General features: G+C 41.9%; 2 protein-coding genes across 10 annotated transcripts; one reads left to right on the top strand and one right to left on the bottom strand.

Moving 5' to 3' along the window:
* The first annotated feature begins 1,929 nt into the window (after positions 1-1,929).
* On the top strand, positions 1,930-7,512 carry LOC112285315 (uncharacterized). The gene is made up of 7 exons (XM_024526016.3): positions 1,930-2,200; positions 2,399-3,020; positions 3,550-3,762; positions 3,872-4,027; positions 4,167-4,228; positions 4,438-5,474; positions 5,678-7,512. The coding sequence occupies exons 2-7, from the start codon at positions 2,643-2,645 to the stop codon at positions 6,139-6,141; spliced, it is 2,310 nt and encodes a 769-aa protein (XP_024381784.1). The 5' UTR covers positions 1,930-2,200; positions 2,399-2,642; the 3' UTR covers positions 6,142-7,512.
* Positions 7,513-10,129: 2,617 nt separating this feature from the next.
* LOC112285780 (uncharacterized) lies at positions 10,130-17,606 on the bottom strand. 9 transcript variants are annotated; one of them, XM_090252411.1, is made up of 7 exons: positions 17,414-17,606; positions 17,011-17,131; positions 12,551-16,325; positions 12,126-12,276; positions 11,705-11,767; positions 11,192-11,514; positions 10,130-10,584 (listed from the first exon to the last, which is right to left on the bottom strand). In XM_090252411.1, exons 3-6 carry the CDS (start codon positions 16,162-16,164, stop codon positions 11,275-11,277), a joined length of 4,068 nt encoding a protein of 1,355 aa, XP_090108537.1. In that variant the 5' UTR covers positions 16,165-16,325; positions 17,011-17,131; positions 17,414-17,606; the 3' UTR covers positions 10,130-10,584; positions 11,192-11,274. The 9 variants fall into 9 exon arrangements, with proteins under 9 accessions (XP_090108537.1, XP_090108538.1, XP_024382670.1 ...); XM_090252412.1 differs by having other exon boundaries at positions 17,405-17,606; XM_024526902.3 differs by lacking the exon at positions 17,011-17,131.
* Positions 17,607-19,193: the final 1,587 nt, after the last annotated feature.

The following is a 19,193-nucleotide window of genomic DNA, read 5'->3' on the forward strand; positions in this document are numbered from 1 at the left end:
GTTGCATAAATAGGAGTGGGGCTATGTAGAATAGATATTAGTTCATTTTTGTAAGATATTAATAAAATAGATTAATAGTCCATAGAATAGTCAATTTAGGAAGATGGATGATTGACTTAGTTATTAGAAGTGGTTATTACAAGATTACGATTAGAATCTGGAAATCAGTAGCAATTACATAGGAGTTGTAGAAGTTTTTTGGGGGGCTAGACTGTGATAGTCATGAGCCGGGGTTAAGCTTGGTGCTTCTTCTTTGTTTCTTTTGTTTGCTTTGTTATTGAAGAATAATGGATAGTTTTTGAATACTGAGAAGTGAGTCTGTGGAATAAATCAAAGATTGATTTATACGTTATTAATTATGTAATTGGAGTACTAAGTGATTGAATTATATGAAGAATTATTGAAAGATTGATTATGGATGAAAGATTATGATTATTGTTTATTGAAAGTTGTGTATGTGTGTTTCGATAAAGGAAGTTTGTGATTATAGGAATTTTGTGAATTCAGATTGGTTGGAGTGAATTCTATTATTCCTGGTGTTGGATGGAATTTATTGAGTTTTGAGCAGTCTTTTGAGAGTGCAGGGTTGCACATTGTGATTATCAGTTGATGAAGGAGTATTGTCACTGGGAAAAAGCATTGTAGTATTTCTTAGTGTTTTAGTGATTCGAAATACAGTTAATTGTGTGACCCTAACAAGTGAAACTCATGCGCTTAGTCTTTCCCTGTGTTCGAATTCCCCTATACAGGTTTATTCTGGAAGAAATTGTAGAATAAGTAAAATGAAAATCACAGTAATCATTAAAAAGTAAAGGTAAATAATCTATTTCAATCATTACCATTGCCTCTATCAAATAATCTTTTTCAGTTTTCATAGCTGAAATAATCCCTTATAATTCTCTTTATACTTATGAATATGCATGTTAGAGAGTACTTAAAATCTTAGCTCCAAATTGGATTGCAAATCTATATCCATAATATATAATGAATTTTTTTCAATATTAGACATGATATCATTAATTTCTTCAATTTTGGTACTTTTTATATATATTTTTTTTTCTATTTAAATTAATAACTCTTGTGTAACAGCTCATATAATGGATTTGCTATGTGAACATAGTGAAGAGTTCAAATATGATAAAATACATATGCACCCAAAAACCTATGCACCTCTATTAAAGAACTACAATCTTCTTTCATTCTCTCAATTGCATCAACTTTGCTTGGATCTAATTTTCTTCAATAAAATCTATATAAATATCCAACATTTATGACCTCTTGTATCCCAAATATAGATTTTATGCCTGATAATATAAGATGAACTTCCTCAAGTCGAGTCAATACTTTTTTACAATCTTGTATATGATCAATAATATACTTGCAACACCTATTCTTATCTAAAGTCTCATCCTTGTCTTCTTTTTTGCACCTCTTTTGTATCCAATAGTAGAAAAATGAATGTAGAGATTTTTTTTTTTTTTTTTTTTTTTTTTTTTCATGATGGTTAGGATGGATGGATTAATTTATTAAAAGCCTAATTCTATTTAACATTCTCATGAATAATTTATTCATACAATACCAATTTCTATAAGAAAAATAAAAAGTTATACACATGTACTAAAGGATAATTATTCAATTAAATAATTTTTTCCATCCAAAATAGATTCCTCTAGAGTGACACACTTGAGGAGGAACAATGGTGCCTTTGGAAAGCTTAGTTTGGTGCAAGAACCCCAACCCAACGACCCAGCGACGATTGGGGTCCAGGCGGTGGGAAGGGAGGTCCGTTGCGAGGAGGGAGGGACCCCTTCCCCCTCCTCATGTAGCCGTTGTGCCCCCTAACGGCTACCCTGCACCTCGCTCGCAAGCTTGCTCCGCTGCCGCTTCCTTTTTCTTCCACCCCCATCGAAACCACCCCACCGTCCTCTTGCTCTCATGCTCTGCTCCGCTTATCCCCCTCTTCTTCTCCCCTTCTATCTCTTAGCCGAATTTCTCCTCTCTGCCCTTCTTGTGGATGGTTCCATTGTGCACTTTCCCAGTCTCCTCTTTTCTCTGCTTCACGCGGTGGAGCGATTGTGAAGCTTGTGGGATTCGTCGCCGGCACGGATCCATCTTACTGGGGACAGCTTCGAGTTCGGGAGGTGTCATGGAGGGCAATATTTGATGTCGATCACCCGTTTTAGGAACATTGTGAGCTGAGGTGAGCAGAAAGGGCTCATGGTGGAATTCATTTTAATTTAGCCTGTCTTTGGATGTAGGTTGCCAATCAGTGTTCTGTTGATGTGTTGTCAGTTTCAATTGCTGTAACCGTGCTTTCTCCACTTCCCTTTCCCCGTAATTTTCGAGACAACTCTTCCGATCTCCCTGATGATGGTGTCCTGTACTTGCAATTAAACAGATGCAGTGGAGCTCACAAATACCTTGAAGACCTGACTCATGAAGAGAGCCGACTTTGTTGGGCCATCACGTTCCTGATTCTAGGAGACCGACTCTTCCACTAGCATAATACCAATTCACAATCCAGAGGAGCGGCACATCGAAGCTATCACAATCAGTTGGGTCAAATTGCCGGCTGTATCTTGCTGCCAGCACTGTGAATATTTCAGGTTCGAGGAACACTCTGGCATCACATTCATCATTCTATGACCCAACTAGTCTGCCGGACCAGTTCTTCGCTCGATCCTCGAAAGCAGCTGAATTGTGCCAACTCCGCAGTTGCAATCTCAGCAGCTTACTTGTCAGAAGCTTTCCAGCTGCAAGAGTGTGAAATTGCACAACGACATTGCAGCGCCTGTACAGAATCGGCCGTATCCGATTCTCAGATCAGGATGATGTGGGGTGAGCAGTATTTGCAGCCGGCTGCCGGTCACATGCCTTATGGCGGGCGCGTTACAAAGTCAGCTCCGTGCTCACCTGTGAAGCCTCCGTCGAAGCGGTTGTCGGCGAGGGCTGATTCATTCCACGTAGTTCACAAGGTGCCAGTGGGTGACACCCCTTATGTGAAGGCCAAGCACGTCCAGGTACTTTTGTTGGCTCTCGCTCTGTGTCAGTCATGAACATATAGCATCTCATTGTAGGTCATGCATCCGAATGCGAGACAGTAGCATCGCAGCGGAGATGCATGTGGACAAGTGATGCGGGATCCAATGACATGGCTAACCATCTAGCTGCGTCGAAGGAATGTGGTGTTCTTTTTACCTCAGGAGCAGCCCTGAGAGCAATTCAGAGCACACTGTTGTACCTTCTGCGGACAGGATGCCGCAGAAGTAGCTAATCGCGATCGGTCCCGAGAGACTGTCGAGTAGTGTTACGTGTAGGGCTCGAGAGGGATGCCCTCCAGGATGTTTCGGATAGTGCATTGGATTGATGGCAGCACCGCTAAGCTATGGTAGAGAATGTGAACGTGGAGGAACGGCGACGGAAGAAGGTGACGTTTGTGAGAAGATTTGGTATGAGTGCCACCCAGGCAGCTGTGGTGCGTCGTAGATGCTTGATTGGTTGGGGTTCGACTGTGAGTGCAGGGTATTGACGAATGCGGTTTGTGTGCAGCTGGTGGACAAGGACCCCGACCGTGCGATCGCGTTGTTTTGGGCAGCCATAAACGCTGGGGACAGAGTTGACAGCGCTCTGAAGGACATGGCCATAGTGATGAAACAGCAGAACCGGCCGCAGGAGGCCATCGAAGCCATTAAGTCGCTGCGCAGCCGGTGCTCGGACCAGGCCCAGGAGTCGCTGGACAATGTGTTGCTCGATCTGTACAAGGTGCGTGAAGTAGTGCAGGAACCCGGAGTTTCGCAACGCTTGGTCGTTCCGGTTTCACCGTGGGGAATGCAGATGCCAACCTGACCGGTGGACATTGTGGACCTTGCAGAGGTGCGGTAGGCTGGATGACCAAATTGATCTCCTGAAGCACAAGTTGCATCTGATCCATCAGGGGATGGCGTTCAACGGCAAACGGACGAAGACGGCGAGATCGCAGGGGAAGAAGTTCCAAGTGTCGATCGAGCAGGAAGCGACTCGTCTTCTGGTGCGCATGAGCTGGTGTTGACTTGGGCTTACCTGGGAGAGCTGATGGCAGTGGTATGGGAGAGGGGTGGCATGCTTGTATGACTCGCTCCAGGATGGGTGCTAACTGCAGTCCGTTGGTGGTGGTGGTGGTGGTGCAGGGAAATCTGGGTTGGGCACACATGCAGCAGTCGAACTTTGTTGCTGCAGAAGCCGTGTACAGGTGATGACCGCAAAGCATTCCAGCAGCATGGCAGTGATGAGCTGTGTTCGAAGTTGAGATGGGGATGGGGATGAGGATAGTGTGGGCGCATGGGATAGGTTGTTGTATATGCGGGTGCGCATGTGGATGCGTTGCAGAGATATTGGCGAGGTGAGGCAGGAGATGATGTATGCACTGACGGTGGTGCGCGCGTGTGTACCGGTTGGCAGGAAAGCATTGTCGATCGAGCCAGACAACAACAAGGTTTGCAATCTAGGAATCTGCCTGATGAAGCAAGGGCGTCTGGAGGAGGCGAAGGCCATGCTGCAGAGCGTGACTCGGTGCAACGACAATCGGTGGGCTTCGGACTCGCACCTGAAATCGTACGACCGTGCTCAGGAAATGCTGCAGGACCTGGAGGCTTCCATGGGCGCGAAAGGGCATGAGAAGGCAGTTGAGGATCTGAGGTCGTTTGCTATCCCCGGGTTCGAAGGTGGATACGACCTGCAGCATTCGTCATTGTGGCAGCCTCAACCAGCGATGCCACGACAGCCACGGCGAATGGCTCGCTCGAACCTGGAGCAACAATTTTCGCAGTCTGTTGAGCCTCCCATGAGTGGCGCTCTCCTGGCCACTGCAGGGTTCGGACCATCGCAGCAGAAGTCGGGGTACCAGGCGCCCGCGACGCCCAGAGGGCAGGCGCACGCAGCGAGCCAGCAGGGGGATGAGACGTGGTTCCAGAGTGGGGTGCGTGCAGGGTGGTCGGATGAAGAGCTGGACCACTCGTCGCTGGAAGTTGAGGACGCGCTGAATGTGCAAGGCGAGCAGAGCGTGCAGGGGTTCCTGGGGAGCTCTAAGCAGCCGATGAATTGGCACGCGGAGACGCTGCGGCAGCGGCTGGAGACGGTGTCGGTGCTGGGGAACGCGTTCCTGAGCAGGCAATTTGGGGTGAAAGTGGACGTTGACTCTGGTTCAGGCACTCCTCCCCTGGCTGAGCAATCCCTGAGCGGCGATGCCAAACCCTTCAACCCGGCAGTGGCGAAGGAGGCTTCGGTCCTCCGGCGGATGGCTGGTGGCGGCAACGGAGTGTCAGCTGTGAAGCCTCCGCTGTCCAGCAGCGATCGAGCGCCGCTGACGTTCGATCTGACCAACTCGGTCCGTAATGGCGCAAACGTGAATGCGGGGGGGTGTGGGCAGGGGGAGAACCGGGTCGCGAAACCGTTTGGGGTGTCGGGCGGATGGGGCAGCCAGAAGACCAATCCTCCAGGTATTGGGTCGCGAAGTTTTGTTTGACATGGGGTGGGTGTGTGACCATGGGTGGGGCAAGGAGTGATTGGACTTAAAGATCTGGTCGGGTGCGGTGGAGGGAGCCTGCAATGGTGTGTGTGTGTGTTGGAGCATTCTTCATGCTCGCAGAAGTGGAGGTGTGCCACATGTGCGTCTGACGCCCTGTCTCGATTGTCCCTGCAGGTTTCGGCATTGAGTGGGCGAGGTGTGGAGAATACAGCGAGAATCAGCCCGCCGCCCGGCTTTCCCTGTCCATGCAGACCACCGAAGCATCGTTCTCGGAGAAGGTCGCCCCGGCGGTGATCCAACCGCTGCAGAACCAGAATGTGAACATCAATCCCCCGAGGCTGCCACCCCTCCACAACGCGGTGGGCAAGCGCAGCAGAACGCTGACCCCAGTGAAGGAGAAGACAGTGAGTGCGTGGAGCTGCCTGGGGTTCACCCAGAGCCCTAACGACCTGGACTTCGGGTGCGAGAATGCGGAGGGCGAGGGTTACGGGGGGGACCCGCTGTCGCGAAGCCTGTTCAGTAAGGAGCTGGCGCCCATTCCCATGGCGGACCTGTCGGCGTCAGAGATGGAGATGAAGCGGCAGCGAAGGCTGAAAGTGTTTAGAGAAATGACTCTAGCTGCGAGTCCCCAAGCATGATTAGCGTAGGCCGACACCAGCCCTGCAGGCGACCCCGGCGGAGGCCCTAGTGAGGGCAGGTGTAGGCGTGGTGGCATGGAACGTTGTCACCAAGCTTCCACTGTCACGCCCCAAGTCCTCCGCGTGACTGCTTCTCCGAGCCGAGTGTAGGTCCTGGAAGTTCCGAGTACAAGCATGTCGAACTACAGGGATGGCGAAGGGATTCTTATGATCCCTTCGGAGGTGTAGGGGAGTAGGAGGATGCAAATGCAGGTAGCGCGCGGCGGAGCGCCCGTCTCGGCAGCCGAGATGGGTGAGTAGGCCGATCCGGGATGCAAAAGATGAAGCCAGGTCCGGGTGGCGGAGAGGTGGTGTGAGCGTGGAGTGTGGCGTTTGCAATCCACCTGTACAGTAGGAGTATCTGGTCCGAGGATTGTAGGAGTTTGTGTGTAAATTAGTAGGTTGAGAAGCCTCGGTGAGGATTGTGAGAAGTGCTTTCGCGCAGTCGTAATCAGTGACCTCCTTGGTCGCAAATTTTACCAGGGAAGACATTCTCGGTCCTACCGTTGTAGGTTATGGTACACTCTCGATGCACTGTCATGTAGCTACCCCGACCATCTTAGCGGGGTCCGGGTTGACACATTCGAGATTAGTGTCTATGGTTTCATGGTGGGTGAAGCCCCATCTATAAAATGTACGCCCCGCGGATGATAACTTGATGTCGTGTGTCCAGTCGTAACAGCTAGCGATGGGTATGGGGAATGTTGACTTGGGCAGTTGTTTGCCGAGACCTACGTGATAATCGGTCAGAGCTTGTACAAAACGGAGGATGTCCAAATGCTGTTCGTCGCCAGCGCATACGCACACACTCCCACGGTGTGGCCAGCATGGCGCACGTGCCAAGATTCAGTTTCCGTGCGGTTGGCAGAGAGTTCGGCGAATCTTGGCATCATGGTGTGGCAAGCTTGGAACCGCATTTCAACCGCTACCTGTCCGACGAGGCTGTGGATGTACTGTCGTTGACTATCTCAGGCGCGGGTCCGGTGCTCTCTGTGTTTCGCCAGCCCGGAATGTGTACCGTCCGGGAAGTCGTGACGGAACTGGGCAAGTCGCCCATTCCGAGCAACTTTTCCAGCCTCGGTGCCCTGCCTCTTAACGGTGCATGGTGAATACAGGCACAGTCCCTTCGCTGATCACAAGCGTGTGGACGAAGTCGGACGGGTCCAGTCCTGCTGGGAAGTAGGATTGCAATCATAGAAACTGGTAATGTAGCAGAACCCTGAGCAACAGATTCACACAAGTTGAAAATTGCCGGTGACTAAGATGGATCATGTGTAAACTTGCACTGTTCTGCGGTGGAACCAGTAAGAGACGGGCTTGGCATTTCTCTGCTATCGCTGCGTTGTGGCTGCAGCTCCCTTCACTGGGACACAACGGAGCAGTGTAAATGATATTTATGACGTAGGCGATGGATTTGAGCATGTGGTCGTGTGTCACAGCGCAGTCATATCATGGAGCAGATGTTCGTCACCCGTCAGGTTTCCACGTCGTTCACTGCACCCTTGCTGTTCGCTTTCCACCGCTGCACAGGCCCGGAACTGTCTCTCGCTGATTCCGGTGCAATTCCTGAGTCTTGCCTGACTTTTGAGTCCGGCGTTTATACATCTGTGAATGTCGTTTGACAGTTGGTATGTGGGAGCTTGCTCGTTGATTGATGCAAACGGTCATTTTGTATGTGCAGCACAAAGTTATGGTGTGGTTAAAATGGGTTAGTAATGCAGCCGACACTGTTCTAGAAAGGAATATAATAGAAATGATCTCTGGAGGTAGGGAGAAAGTTTATTCCTTGTAATCTTGGTGTATCACTTCTTAGCGTGCTGTCTTCCTGATTGATTTTGCAGTGTGGCAAGATTCCAAAATCACATGAGAGTTTGACAGTTATAACTTTTAAGGAGCATTATGTTGGGAGATTATATAGGATACCCATCTACACATAGATGGGATTGGTCTAAATTATTTGCTCTAAATAATCGGTATCAGGTTTTACTGGTTTTGACCTTAATATTGTTATTAGAGCAGATAGTTTTTGGTGGAAAAAATCTTTACAAAGAATTTGTTATATATCATCTAGATTATCTAATTATTTTTATATATATTTATGCAATTTAAGAAGAAAAATATGCCATGGGGAATAGCAAATTTTATTACATAAGTGAATAATGTTTAAAATTATGTATTTAAGTGTTAACTTGAAATGAATGAACCAATAAATGTACATAGAACATTTGATCAAACAAAATAGAATGGATGTAAAATTTACCATTTGTGTTTATTTACAAACAACAAAGATTATTTAATATGTTAAAGAACTTGTTCATGTTAAAAAAATTCTATACATGTAATGTAAGAAAATTAAGCAGAAATGATAATAAAAGGAAATACATGAACTTTGATTAGTATAAAACTAATACCAAATAAACAAGTTATAATTTATTTTTTTTATTGTAAAACAGAATTAAACAAACAAATGTAAGTAGGATACAAGAAGTGGATGTTGATTTTATAAGCAAGTTAATAAGATGTGACTTATCATAATATAGCTAAATTATATATATATATATATATATATATATATGTATGTGTGACAAAATGAAACTGAAAGTAAAAAAAGATGCAATTGAGAATTCATTGATAAATATATTACTCTAGTATATTTTTTCTTTTACTATAACTTAATTTGATGTTTGGAATAATATCCATTAAAATTAAATAAAAATTAATAAGATAACCTTTTAAAATTTTAAGAAAAAAATGTACTAATAAATTTATATTAGAAAACTATTATTGTTTTATTTAGTTTTTTATTTTTATTTTTTTATTGTATAGAATATAAGTACTTTAAATTTCAAAAATAATTGTAATATATTAATAAAGATGCATAGTAAAGTAAACTATTAAAAAATAAAAATAAAAATAATACTTTATTAGATAACCACCAAATTCGGTGGTTCAAAATAGAGTTTAAAATAGATAATTAAATGGATTAAAAATAATTATAAGCAAATATAATTTTAGATAAATTAACAATGGCATTGCTAAATTTAAGGTATAAATAATATTTAAGATAATTAGGCTATGGTGTTGTAGCATCTTTGCCTAATCTTAGGTAAACAATTAAATCTTAGGACAATCTACTTTTTATATTAAAAACACTTAAAAATATTGAAAAAGTAATAAAAAATAATAATAATAATAATAATAATAATTGTAATAGAAAGATTAGATTTTGTTGCACTAAAATCAAATAAGAAATAAATAAATAAAATTGTAAAACATATAAAATAAAAATTTGAAGTTTAATTTAGGATTAGTTTATAAATAAATAAATAAATAAAAGTAGTATTATTGTAAATAAAAACTAACAATTTTTTGTTAAAAAAAAGTAGAAACATTGAAATTATTAATACTAGTGCTTTCAATCTAAAAAAGGTGTTAAAAAAATTATTTTATTCTAATGATGACAAGAAAAAAGAATAAAGAAAAAAAATCTATAAACATCTAAAGCTTAACTTAAAATTACGGCAAGAAACAGAATTCAGTAAATGTTTTTACTTCGTCATATAAAATTTTCAACACCTATATATTACTACAATTGTCGAAATGTGTAATGTGTTGGGTTTAGATTCGTTTCAAGAAAATTCCAGAGTTTCTAATTTCTATTATTAAATGCAAATATTCATATTTCTTTTAACAATGGAACATGTTATCATTTCTTGATACTATTTGTAAATATAAATTTTAACCATCAATTTGGTTCTACAGCTCATGTCGCATTCATCAGTATTCGATAGGATAATTCTTCCAAATGCTACATTATGTTTTTTAGCAGTGAGTTGTTTTCACCGATGCAGACTCCCATGCATGCATTGATGCTTCCATGGAAATTCAAATACACTCAGTCTCTTGCAATTCAGTAGCAACCAAGTCATAAGCACGTAACAATTACGGCTGCTTGAAAGCTTTCCTCATTGTGAAGGTAGCATTTATGTAAGCCATGTATACACAATTCAACAGGTGACATTATCATCCCTATCCAAAAATTTCCTGCCATGATGGGTTAGTAAATGCCCAATCGATGGTAGCCAAAATAATCTCCAGTTCTCCAGAGTTTCTCTATAAAAAAGAGCGACAATTATAGATACTTCGCCAATTGCTAAGCACTACCGCGCATGGATGACACATCAGACATGCTTATAAAATTACACGTCCACTTTCAGTGCGATCTTACCATCACAATCGTGAACAAACCATGAGCTCCAAGTGTTGAATGTGGATGGTTCCACCATCTGTGTAAGTGTTGTACAAAAGTTGCAGCTAAGCTGACACATGGTACATTTCGAACCTTGAATGAAATCAATTTCACGTCTCGGACCTGGCGGCCAGCATCTTCCGCAGCATCAACACCTGTTCGCACCAATAGGGTGACATTTCAACAGCTTAACGAGATGCGTCACTAGAAATGCATTAGGGTGAGAGTTGACAAAAAAAAATTAGTAATAAAGTACTCAACTCAAGTTTCAGTTTCAAATTGCATCACTGATCAGAAAAAGGGTTATGAAAAATTAGAGGGCTTTCCGTAAATTACTCTTGTGAACAAGCACTTACAAGATGACCGTTACAAGGCTGTACACAGGGAAGTCCATAATGAAAATTCCGAAAAGCTAACAGGGTGATGTTGACAGAAATCCTTGTAAGTTGCTAAAAGCAAAATAAACCTGAGTTAACAACTTAATTCAACTGGATATTTGTAACATAACCCGGAGTTTTATTTTTTAAATTCCCACCATGGACTACCCTGTACTTCTTGCGGCAAACCATTCCTTTGAACTTTTTATTTGAATATTGTACCATAAATTGACACGAAATCCTAGAAATACTTCTAAGCTCTGCGCAACATACTTTCATTTTTCGATTAAATTTGTGGATTATCTAAGAACAGTATTGAACGCTACTCAAGAATTGCGGCACTTAAATAATTCAAATTTCACCAGAGCACCGTGAGAAGACCTACCTGAAGGCACAGATAACAGCCGGTAGGATGGCTCCCCTTGAATGGGGACTGCACATTGACGTTATAAATCACTGAAAGGACCTTCACACTTCTCCTGAGAGTTTTGGGAATATTGAATTATGGCTTGACAGATCCTTTGTCGGAGGGCCTCTGAGTGATGAGCAGCTTGTTAAAGCATGCAACCCGGGAGTGCAAAAGAAGAGAGGGTTTGGTTGGGACCAGCGCACCTCCTGTTGCAAAGCCAGGATTTTAGATTCGTTTTCATGTTTCTCCTCCAAGGCTCTTAAACCCGCTGCTTCTATCATCCTATTATATGCTTCAACCTGCCAAACCACTATAGGGTTTATCAATCCTAACCTAAAATTTTCATAGCACTGACGTGGAATTTCAACCAACTTAAGTGCAAACTAGGGCGTCCAACTTCGGAACGAAAATTCAAAGATATGCAAAAATAACATGGCAGTCACTAGGGATGCACTAGGATTGCTTCTCGTGCAAGGAAGACGTGTCTACCTGTCCAAATGAACAGATCTGTTGTCGCTCGAAGTCCAGCTGGTTCCGTAAAATTGTTTGCTCCTGTTGCGAAGCATTAATTCACATCAGTATACTCACTCACAATTGACACGTCAATCGTCATACATGAGATATAAGCTTCTCATTTCTGCTACACTGCTTTGAGTGATTTCTTTGTAGCAGTAAAATACCATGTATATTACTATTCAATAATTTACAACCTTCTCCTGCAATCCTGGTAACAGGACCGTGTAACAGGAACTCTACGACCATACATATAGATAAATACTTATCTAGACCGTAATAGAAAGAGAGCAAAATCAATAAAAATTGACTTTAGGAGCTGCTAGGAGAGTTGCACTTAAACAAGGAAATCTCACAAGAGACTATATTCCAATTGAAGTGCGAGGTTCTTGAATACCTTGCGGGCGTTCTCCAACCAAGAAACATCGACAAACCACTTCTGCTGCCGTCGTCCAGGTGATGGAGGAGGCAACACTGGAAGGGAGTAATCATAGCGAGGCTGACCATAACTGGTGCTAGAGCCGATATTTCCACCATAACGACCAGCACTGCAGCCCTTCAATAGAAACCATCATTACCAAAAACTACAGAACAACATGCACACAAAGTATACACACGCTCTCCTTTATTTGAGCATACAAACCTATTACAGGCACTCTGTATTAAAACTTGGAATACAATCTCACTTTAAAATCGACAAAATGAAAAATGTGGGGAGATAGGATAATCTACACGCTGACCTAGGATATAATTCCCTTACCAAGTTCTACGAGATAAACATAAAGGACATAAGGTAACAGGCAGGCAGGGAGAGGGTTATACCCGCTGGAATTTTCGACCTCCAAATATGGGTCTGGCTGAATCTCCCTCGGACTATTGAAACTGCGTCCAAATGTATCTCCAAGAGAAAATCTTGTGCGTATTCGCAAGCTCTCCATTCCACTTTCCATAGAGAGTTGAGATGTGGGATGTGCATCATGCCGAACTATGTTTGGTAGTAACCTGTCCTTGTCCCCTTGGACGAGCGCTACATCAAAGCTAGCTACTCGTTTTAACTCTCGTACCGATGCAGCAATCTCGGCACTTTTTCTCTTCTTCTCCGACTCCTCCAATTTTGCTTGAAGTTCCTGGATATACAGATCAACCTCCTCCAAGTGCGATGTATGCACCTTCACCATGCCTTCTTTCTTAGATATGTCCGCCAACTTGGCTTTGATATTGGTGTCACCGTGCTTGATGAACCATTCCAGTTCTCTAAGAGCTCCTTGCACTATGGCTGTTTCCCCACGTTGGTCGGCAAGCTGATGAAGTATTTTGTCGTTCGCAGATAGAAGCTCTTGCTCCTTACGCATCCACACCTGCTGCAATTCTTGTTCTCGCATGTCTAGCATATCTTCATATTCTTCAATCAAAGCAGCCTGACGTCTCTCCCACTCAATCTCTTTGACCTTCTTAGCGTGTTTAAGTTGTGTTTCTTTGTTGTCCAATTCTTCTCTTAGGCTCTCAATTTCGTTCATAGCTTCCTCAATTTGTATATCCACATTGACTACCCTAAAATCAGCGGCCTGAGAATCAAAATCATCCTGACAGTCAATGCCTCCATGTTTCGGCTCTGCCGAATTCCTCCTTCTTTCGGCACCCAACTCTTTAAGAAGTATTACATGCTCCTCCTCAAGCCTCTGATATTCAGCTTCCGCTGCTACCCGAGCCTTTTGTTCTTGCTTAAGTGCGTCCGTCAAAGCATCCTTTTCTTCCAACAAAGAGTGAATCCTATTAAATAACCTTTGCTCCTCGTCCTTCCTCTGCTCATCAAGTGCTTCGAAATCTTCCTTCAAATTGATGATATCCACATCTTTCTGTCTAGCCCACTCTCTTGATTCAAATAACTCTTGCGTAATTGCCTCCAAATCATTTTGCCAACCCTCTTCTTTCTCTCGGATTTCTGCAACAAGACGGCGCTCTCCAACAAAGTGCATCTCCATCACATCCCGTGTTTCATGTCGTTCCTTCTCAACTTCTCTGTCAATGCTCAACACTTCATCCCTAAACTTCTGCATGAGAGCCTCCAATTGACGTTCCCTAGCATTGAGCTGAGCTACCAAATCCTCAACTTCAGCTGTCTTCGATGATAGTCCTGCCTCCAAATTCTTCATTTCAGCGTCAGACTGATTCAATTTATCCTGAAACACAGTCCGCATTTCGTCCATTGACATTTGTGAATTAGAAACTTTCCCCTCAAGTTCCTTTCTTTCTAATATGAGTTTCTCTACGAAAACCATCCCCGAGTCTGTTTCTTTATGGTGCTCATCCACTACCGCGTCAGTAGCATGAACAAACGTCTCAATACTCTGACAGCTTTCTCCGTCACTTTCTTCCGAACTCCTTCCTGCTTTGTAACTCTCACATGAAGTATTACTTTGCCAAAAAGTTTCTAGCATATGTTTCTGTTGATCATGAACCTGCTGAGGTGGACTCTCTAACGCCTGCTTGACAATTTTTAAGGAAGTCTCCAATTCTTCCAGTTCGTTTTTGAGAGAATTCAGTTCTCTATCTTTGGCATCAAGCAAAGATGTCCACTTTGAAACTTTCTCCTCAAGCCATTGCTGCTGTTTCAGCACGACCGCTTCTAAACGAAGCTTCTCATCAGCCCATTTCGTGCGATGGGCCTCTAGCTCAATCTCTAAGAGTTTCCTTTCTTGCAATGCTTCAATGTCCCGCTTCTCGTATTTCGACTCCCATTGAACGATGGCAGCCTCCAAGTAACTGCACTTTGTAACTAAATTCCTCTCTCTCTCTACCCACATCGCCTCTACCTGTGCTTCTCTCTCTCTCGCCTTTCTCAACTGCATATGAAGCTTCAGCTCTAAATTATCCTTCCGCGTCACTGGTGTATCCCGCTGCAACTTCCAACGAATGCCCTGCTCATTTTCACTTAATAGAGACCTGGTACTAAGCTTTTTAAAGCTCATATTTTCAAGCTCCTTGTCTAGATCCTTCGAAACAGATGCTAGCCTACTCGCGACAACTTCTTCACCATCCTCACCATCAATCGTCAACTCCTCCTTCATATTAATCAGAAAGGACGATAACATTGTTACCTTCTCCTCATATTCTCCTCGGATACTATTTTCTTCATTCAAATTTTCTAGCAGCTGATCCACTTCCAAGAGCGATTCTTTTCGTCTCTCTTGCTCGATCGATAAGGCCAACTCAGCCTCTGTCAGAAGACCAGAGATCCTGGTCACCTCCTCGTTTGTGGAAAGCAAACTACTCTCCAAATGCAATTCCTTCTCGCGCGACTCATGTTGTTCTTCCTGTACAACATTATAAATGTTTCCTTTCACCTGCAAGATGGGCTGAATGAAGCATTCTTCTTCCTTCACCTGTTCATCAGCCTCCTGAACCCTATCCTCAAAAGCAAGAAAGTTAGCCTTCTGTGGACTAGCTGCAGTCTGTTGATTTGAAGTAGCAACTATCATTTCGGAGTCATTGGGGACAGAGGTACATGGGACAGCTGCAGCTTCTGGCCCTTCTTCACTGAATTGCATGCTTCCTGGCATGTTCTGCATATTATTATCCATGTCATTCTGCTTCTTCTGCAGGCCGAAGTCCTTTTCAACGTGATTTAGCCGTAAATCATCATCCGATTGCCCAGACTCCCCCTGTAACATCCCTATTCCACCTTCAAGCTGTTCCTCACGCCTTTCCATCTCGAAACCCCTCTCTTTTCGATCCACTTCATGTGATTCATCGTCGGCACGCATGCCAAGCCACATTTCATCGGTTACCTGTTTAAATTCAACCTCACCCTCCACCTTCTCGACAATAGGTTCAACACTTTCCTGACCTAATTCAGCTTCCGAATCACTTTCTTTAACATCTAAATCCTTCAACTGTTTTGAAAGCAAGTTAGACACTATTTGGTCAGTGTTTTCTCCCTCTCCAGATAATGTCCTAGTAACCAGTCGTTTACCAGCTTTCCCTACGACATTCTCCAGATTCCTAGGCCTGATAACATTTGTAAAATGGACTAGTTCATTCGGATGGACCTGCAAATTTTCATGTCTTGATTCCGAATTCTCTCTTTCTTCCTTTTCCAAATCACCGAAACTACCAATCCGAACGTAATTCACTGTGCAGCTTTTTGTATCCCCTGGGGAAGAACATGAAGGCCAATTCTCCAAGGTTTCGATGGCCACCGAATGGCATTGTTCATCTCCATAGATCTCTTCGCTCAACCCATTCCTTGATTCTATCAGCTCCCCACTTCGAATCTCATGTCTCCAACTCGATTCCCCTAGCACTACTGAACTTTCAACGTCAACGATAGACTTCTCGAATACATTGTTTCTATGCGTTCCGTTCGTGAAAACACTGTTTACCTCTGTAGTCCCCTTAGAGCATTGAAGAATAGCCACTTGTTCCGCCATCAACATTAAAATAAGAATTCTAAAGCCTCTGCCATACCGCTGGAGGCCTAAAGTTAACGGTCAATCCCACGAATGCATTATTAACAATCGTGCACATGCCAGCAGCCCTAAGTTGCTACCTCCGAAGTAATTGGCCTGCTCCAGGTATGCGTGTTACTGCTTCATGTCTGCACAGATTGCTTCATGTCAGAAACTCTAGCGCCTTAAACTTCCGCTTCCAAAACCAGAAAACACGGCACGTTTTTTGAAAAATCACAATAATTAAACGAGACAAAAAAAAAAAAAAAAAAAAAAAAAAAAAAAAAAGTGAATAACTAGCACTCTCAAGAAATAAGAGTGAACAAGAATTCCCATGGGCGCCTCTCGATTGCAGAATCACAGTTCAAGAGATTTTCAAACAGACTCGGCACAAGAAATCTAGCGAAGTGCAGCGCTACAATCTGCACCTCCTTCAAGGATGGCGATCACCACATCTACAAAGATCGACTGTGACCCAACCGCCAAAAACCTTCGACTCCAATCTAAGCACGAACGTAACAAGAAGTAGTATACAGAGACAAAAGTATACTGTAAAACCTACTTCTCGCCAACAGACTGATCACCGTAACGCGGGCGGATCTGAGCAGGCAATGGCAGATCAACTTGCACTCCTCCGCAGCCAACGAATAACAATCTACCGTAAGCAGAACTCTACAACATAACGCCAAGCGCATAAGCCCAACACAAACAACAGACTATTACGCGCTGCAACCTTCCCGCACTTCCGAACACAAGCCTTCTATGTTCCAACAACATTGCCCTACATGCAACGGCATCTTGGTCGAGAGCGGCGGCAAAAAGAGAGAGACTAACCTCCTTGCAAGATGCCACATCTCTCGAATTAAGGTCTCCTACACTCCACGAAATTATCAAACACGAAACACTTCAAGCTTCTCTACTGCAAGAGGATTTGATTCGTCCAACACACCGTCCACTGCATATCCAACAGCCAAGCCATTGACACCTTCCTAGCGTTGTACACGTCACAAGTGCTCACAACCAGAACAATCCTTTTCAATAAAACGCAAAACCTAAGATTATTCTGCCACACTATAAACAAGTCAGGGCTCGCCAAGCCGTTGCGTCTCTCACAGAACAGTGGAATATACTCGCAACCAAAGAACACAACCTTGCAAGACACCGACTCCACACAATTACAGGAATTCCACAACAAAAATGAAATAAAATAAATAAAATAAAAACACACATAGTTTACTTTGTGGTGAGAAGATTCATCCCCTACAACCCTTCCGATTCTTGACTCGGAGTGGTAGCAAATGCAAAGCATCTACAAATCCAGGTCCACATGACGAATACACAAGCAAATCTCATGCTCTCTCTCACGACGACTGACGATGCAATCGTCAGCCTTCTTCTCTCACTCGGTTACGGTTGCGGGACCGCGATCTGAGCAAAGTTAGGAGCCTAGGGCTACTCCGTGGGAAACGCAGCGAACGACCTCGTCTTCGGCGCCCACGGTGCCAACGACTTCGTCCACTGGAAGAACGATTCTCGTCGGATTGCTCTCCCCCCACGCTGGCAAAGGTCGCTTGTTGTTATGACTTACTAAAGCTACTATTTTCCTTAAAGACCTTTCCAACAATTGCTTTCTAAAATTCAATTCTGCGCGGTTGCCAACATTCTCGAATTCTTTTTTGGTTTTTCTTATCCACACTATTTTATAGGAAAAAGTCATCCAGATCCTATTTAGATCTATCGATTTACATTTTTTGGGTGCTTTGAAACTATAGTTCTCTTTTTGATTTATTGTTACTTTTGTACAGAATTAACAGTAAAAAGAAATTTATTTTATTAAAAATGATCTCATTATTTTTTAATTTGAAAATTATAATTGTATGTAAGTAGAAATGATAAACCACACTATTAAATTTACATACTAACACATCTTTACTAAAATTACTTTTAAAAGTACCAAAAAAAACTTGCAACTGCATATCCTTGCTTTCTATGGCTTTTAACAGTGGGATGCAAAACAAAGATTTTGATATCAACACGTCCTATTATAAATTTATTTTGGAATAAAATACATTCAAAATTAAAATATTTCAAATATATATTTTAATAAATATTAAAATTTATAATAAAACTACATAAAAGTATAATATGTATACTTAAATTAAAATATCAAATAAAGCTTTAAATATGTAATTTGGTTCAATATGCTTTGATATTAAGGTTTTGATGCATTTAATAATCATAATAATAAATAAATAAAGTGTTACAAAAATATTCATATAAAAAAATATAATATCTCATAAATGTTGAAAATAAAAGAAAGTTAAATTTAATCAAGAAATGAATGTATAAGATAAATAAAAAGAAATTTCAACTTAAAAGATATAATGTGGCAATAAAGAAAATAAAAAATTATGTTCTTTTTTAAAAGAAATCATGTATAATAAAAGAAAATTTTAATTTTTAAAAAAATTATCAAAAAAATAATTTATAAAAATATAAATAGCTATATTAAAATCCAATATTATTCTATTGTAAATACATTACATTAAAGGTAGACAAAATAATAAATGAATAGATTGGGATTTTTAATTTATGCTAGTTTTAAGCTTATACAAAAAGAATATTTGATGTTTTAGTACTGTGTTACTAAAAAATTACTAAATAAATATTTCTAATAGATTTTTTATAAGAAAAATTGAAAACTAAGGTTCTTAAAAAAATTCTCATATTTTAAATAATTAAAATGGTTCTATGATACTTAAGAAGTCTTAAAGGAATAAAAAATCTATATTTTTAATATTAATCTTTTCTTCTAATAATAAATTCTATAACATTTATTTATTTTTTTCTTTCTATTTTTTTTCAAAATTATCTACATCTTTTAGATTTTTTACTAGATCTTTTCTCATACAATAAATTTAAAATTATTAAATAAATATTTCAACTTAAATGTAATATTAAACAATAGAAGCTAATGACCATTTATTGTCATGGACATACATATTTATTCTAATATT

The sequence above is a fragment of the Physcomitrium patens genome, chromosome 8 (genome assembly GCF_059467195.1).
Source record: "Physcomitrium patens ecotype Gransden chromosome 8, ASM5946719v1, whole genome shotgun sequence".
Classification (NCBI taxonomy): Eukaryota; Viridiplantae; Streptophyta; class Bryopsida; order Funariales; family Funariaceae; genus Physcomitrium; species Physcomitrium patens.

Excerpts from the sequence above, each read along its gene's own strand:
- LOC112285315 (XM_024526016.3), top strand. The coding sequence starts at position 2,643 with ATGACCCAACTAGTCTGCCGGACCAGTTCTTCGCTCGATCCTCGAAAG. Across the intron at positions 3,763-3,871 it reads TGTTGCTCGATCTGTACAAG|AGGTGCGGTAGGCTGGATGA; the intron begins GTGCGTGAAGTA and ends TGGACCTTGCAG. Across the intron at positions 5,475-5,677 it reads CCAGAAGACCAATCCTCCAG|GTTTCGGCATTGAGTGGGCG; the intron begins GTATTGGGTCGC and ends TTGTCCCTGCAG.
- LOC112285780 (XM_024526902.3), bottom strand. The coding sequence starts at position 16,164 with ATGTTGATGGCGGAACAAGTGGCTATTCTTCAATGCTCTAAGGGGACT. Across the intron at positions 12,277-12,550 it reads GAGGTCGAAAATTCCAGCGG|TGCTGGTCGTTATGGTGGAA; the intron begins GTATAACCCTCT and ends GAAGGGCTGCAG. Across the intron at positions 11,515-11,704 it reads AGATCTGTTCATTTGGACAG|GTTGAAGCATATAATAGGAT; the intron begins GTAGACACGTCT and ends GTGGTTTGGCAG.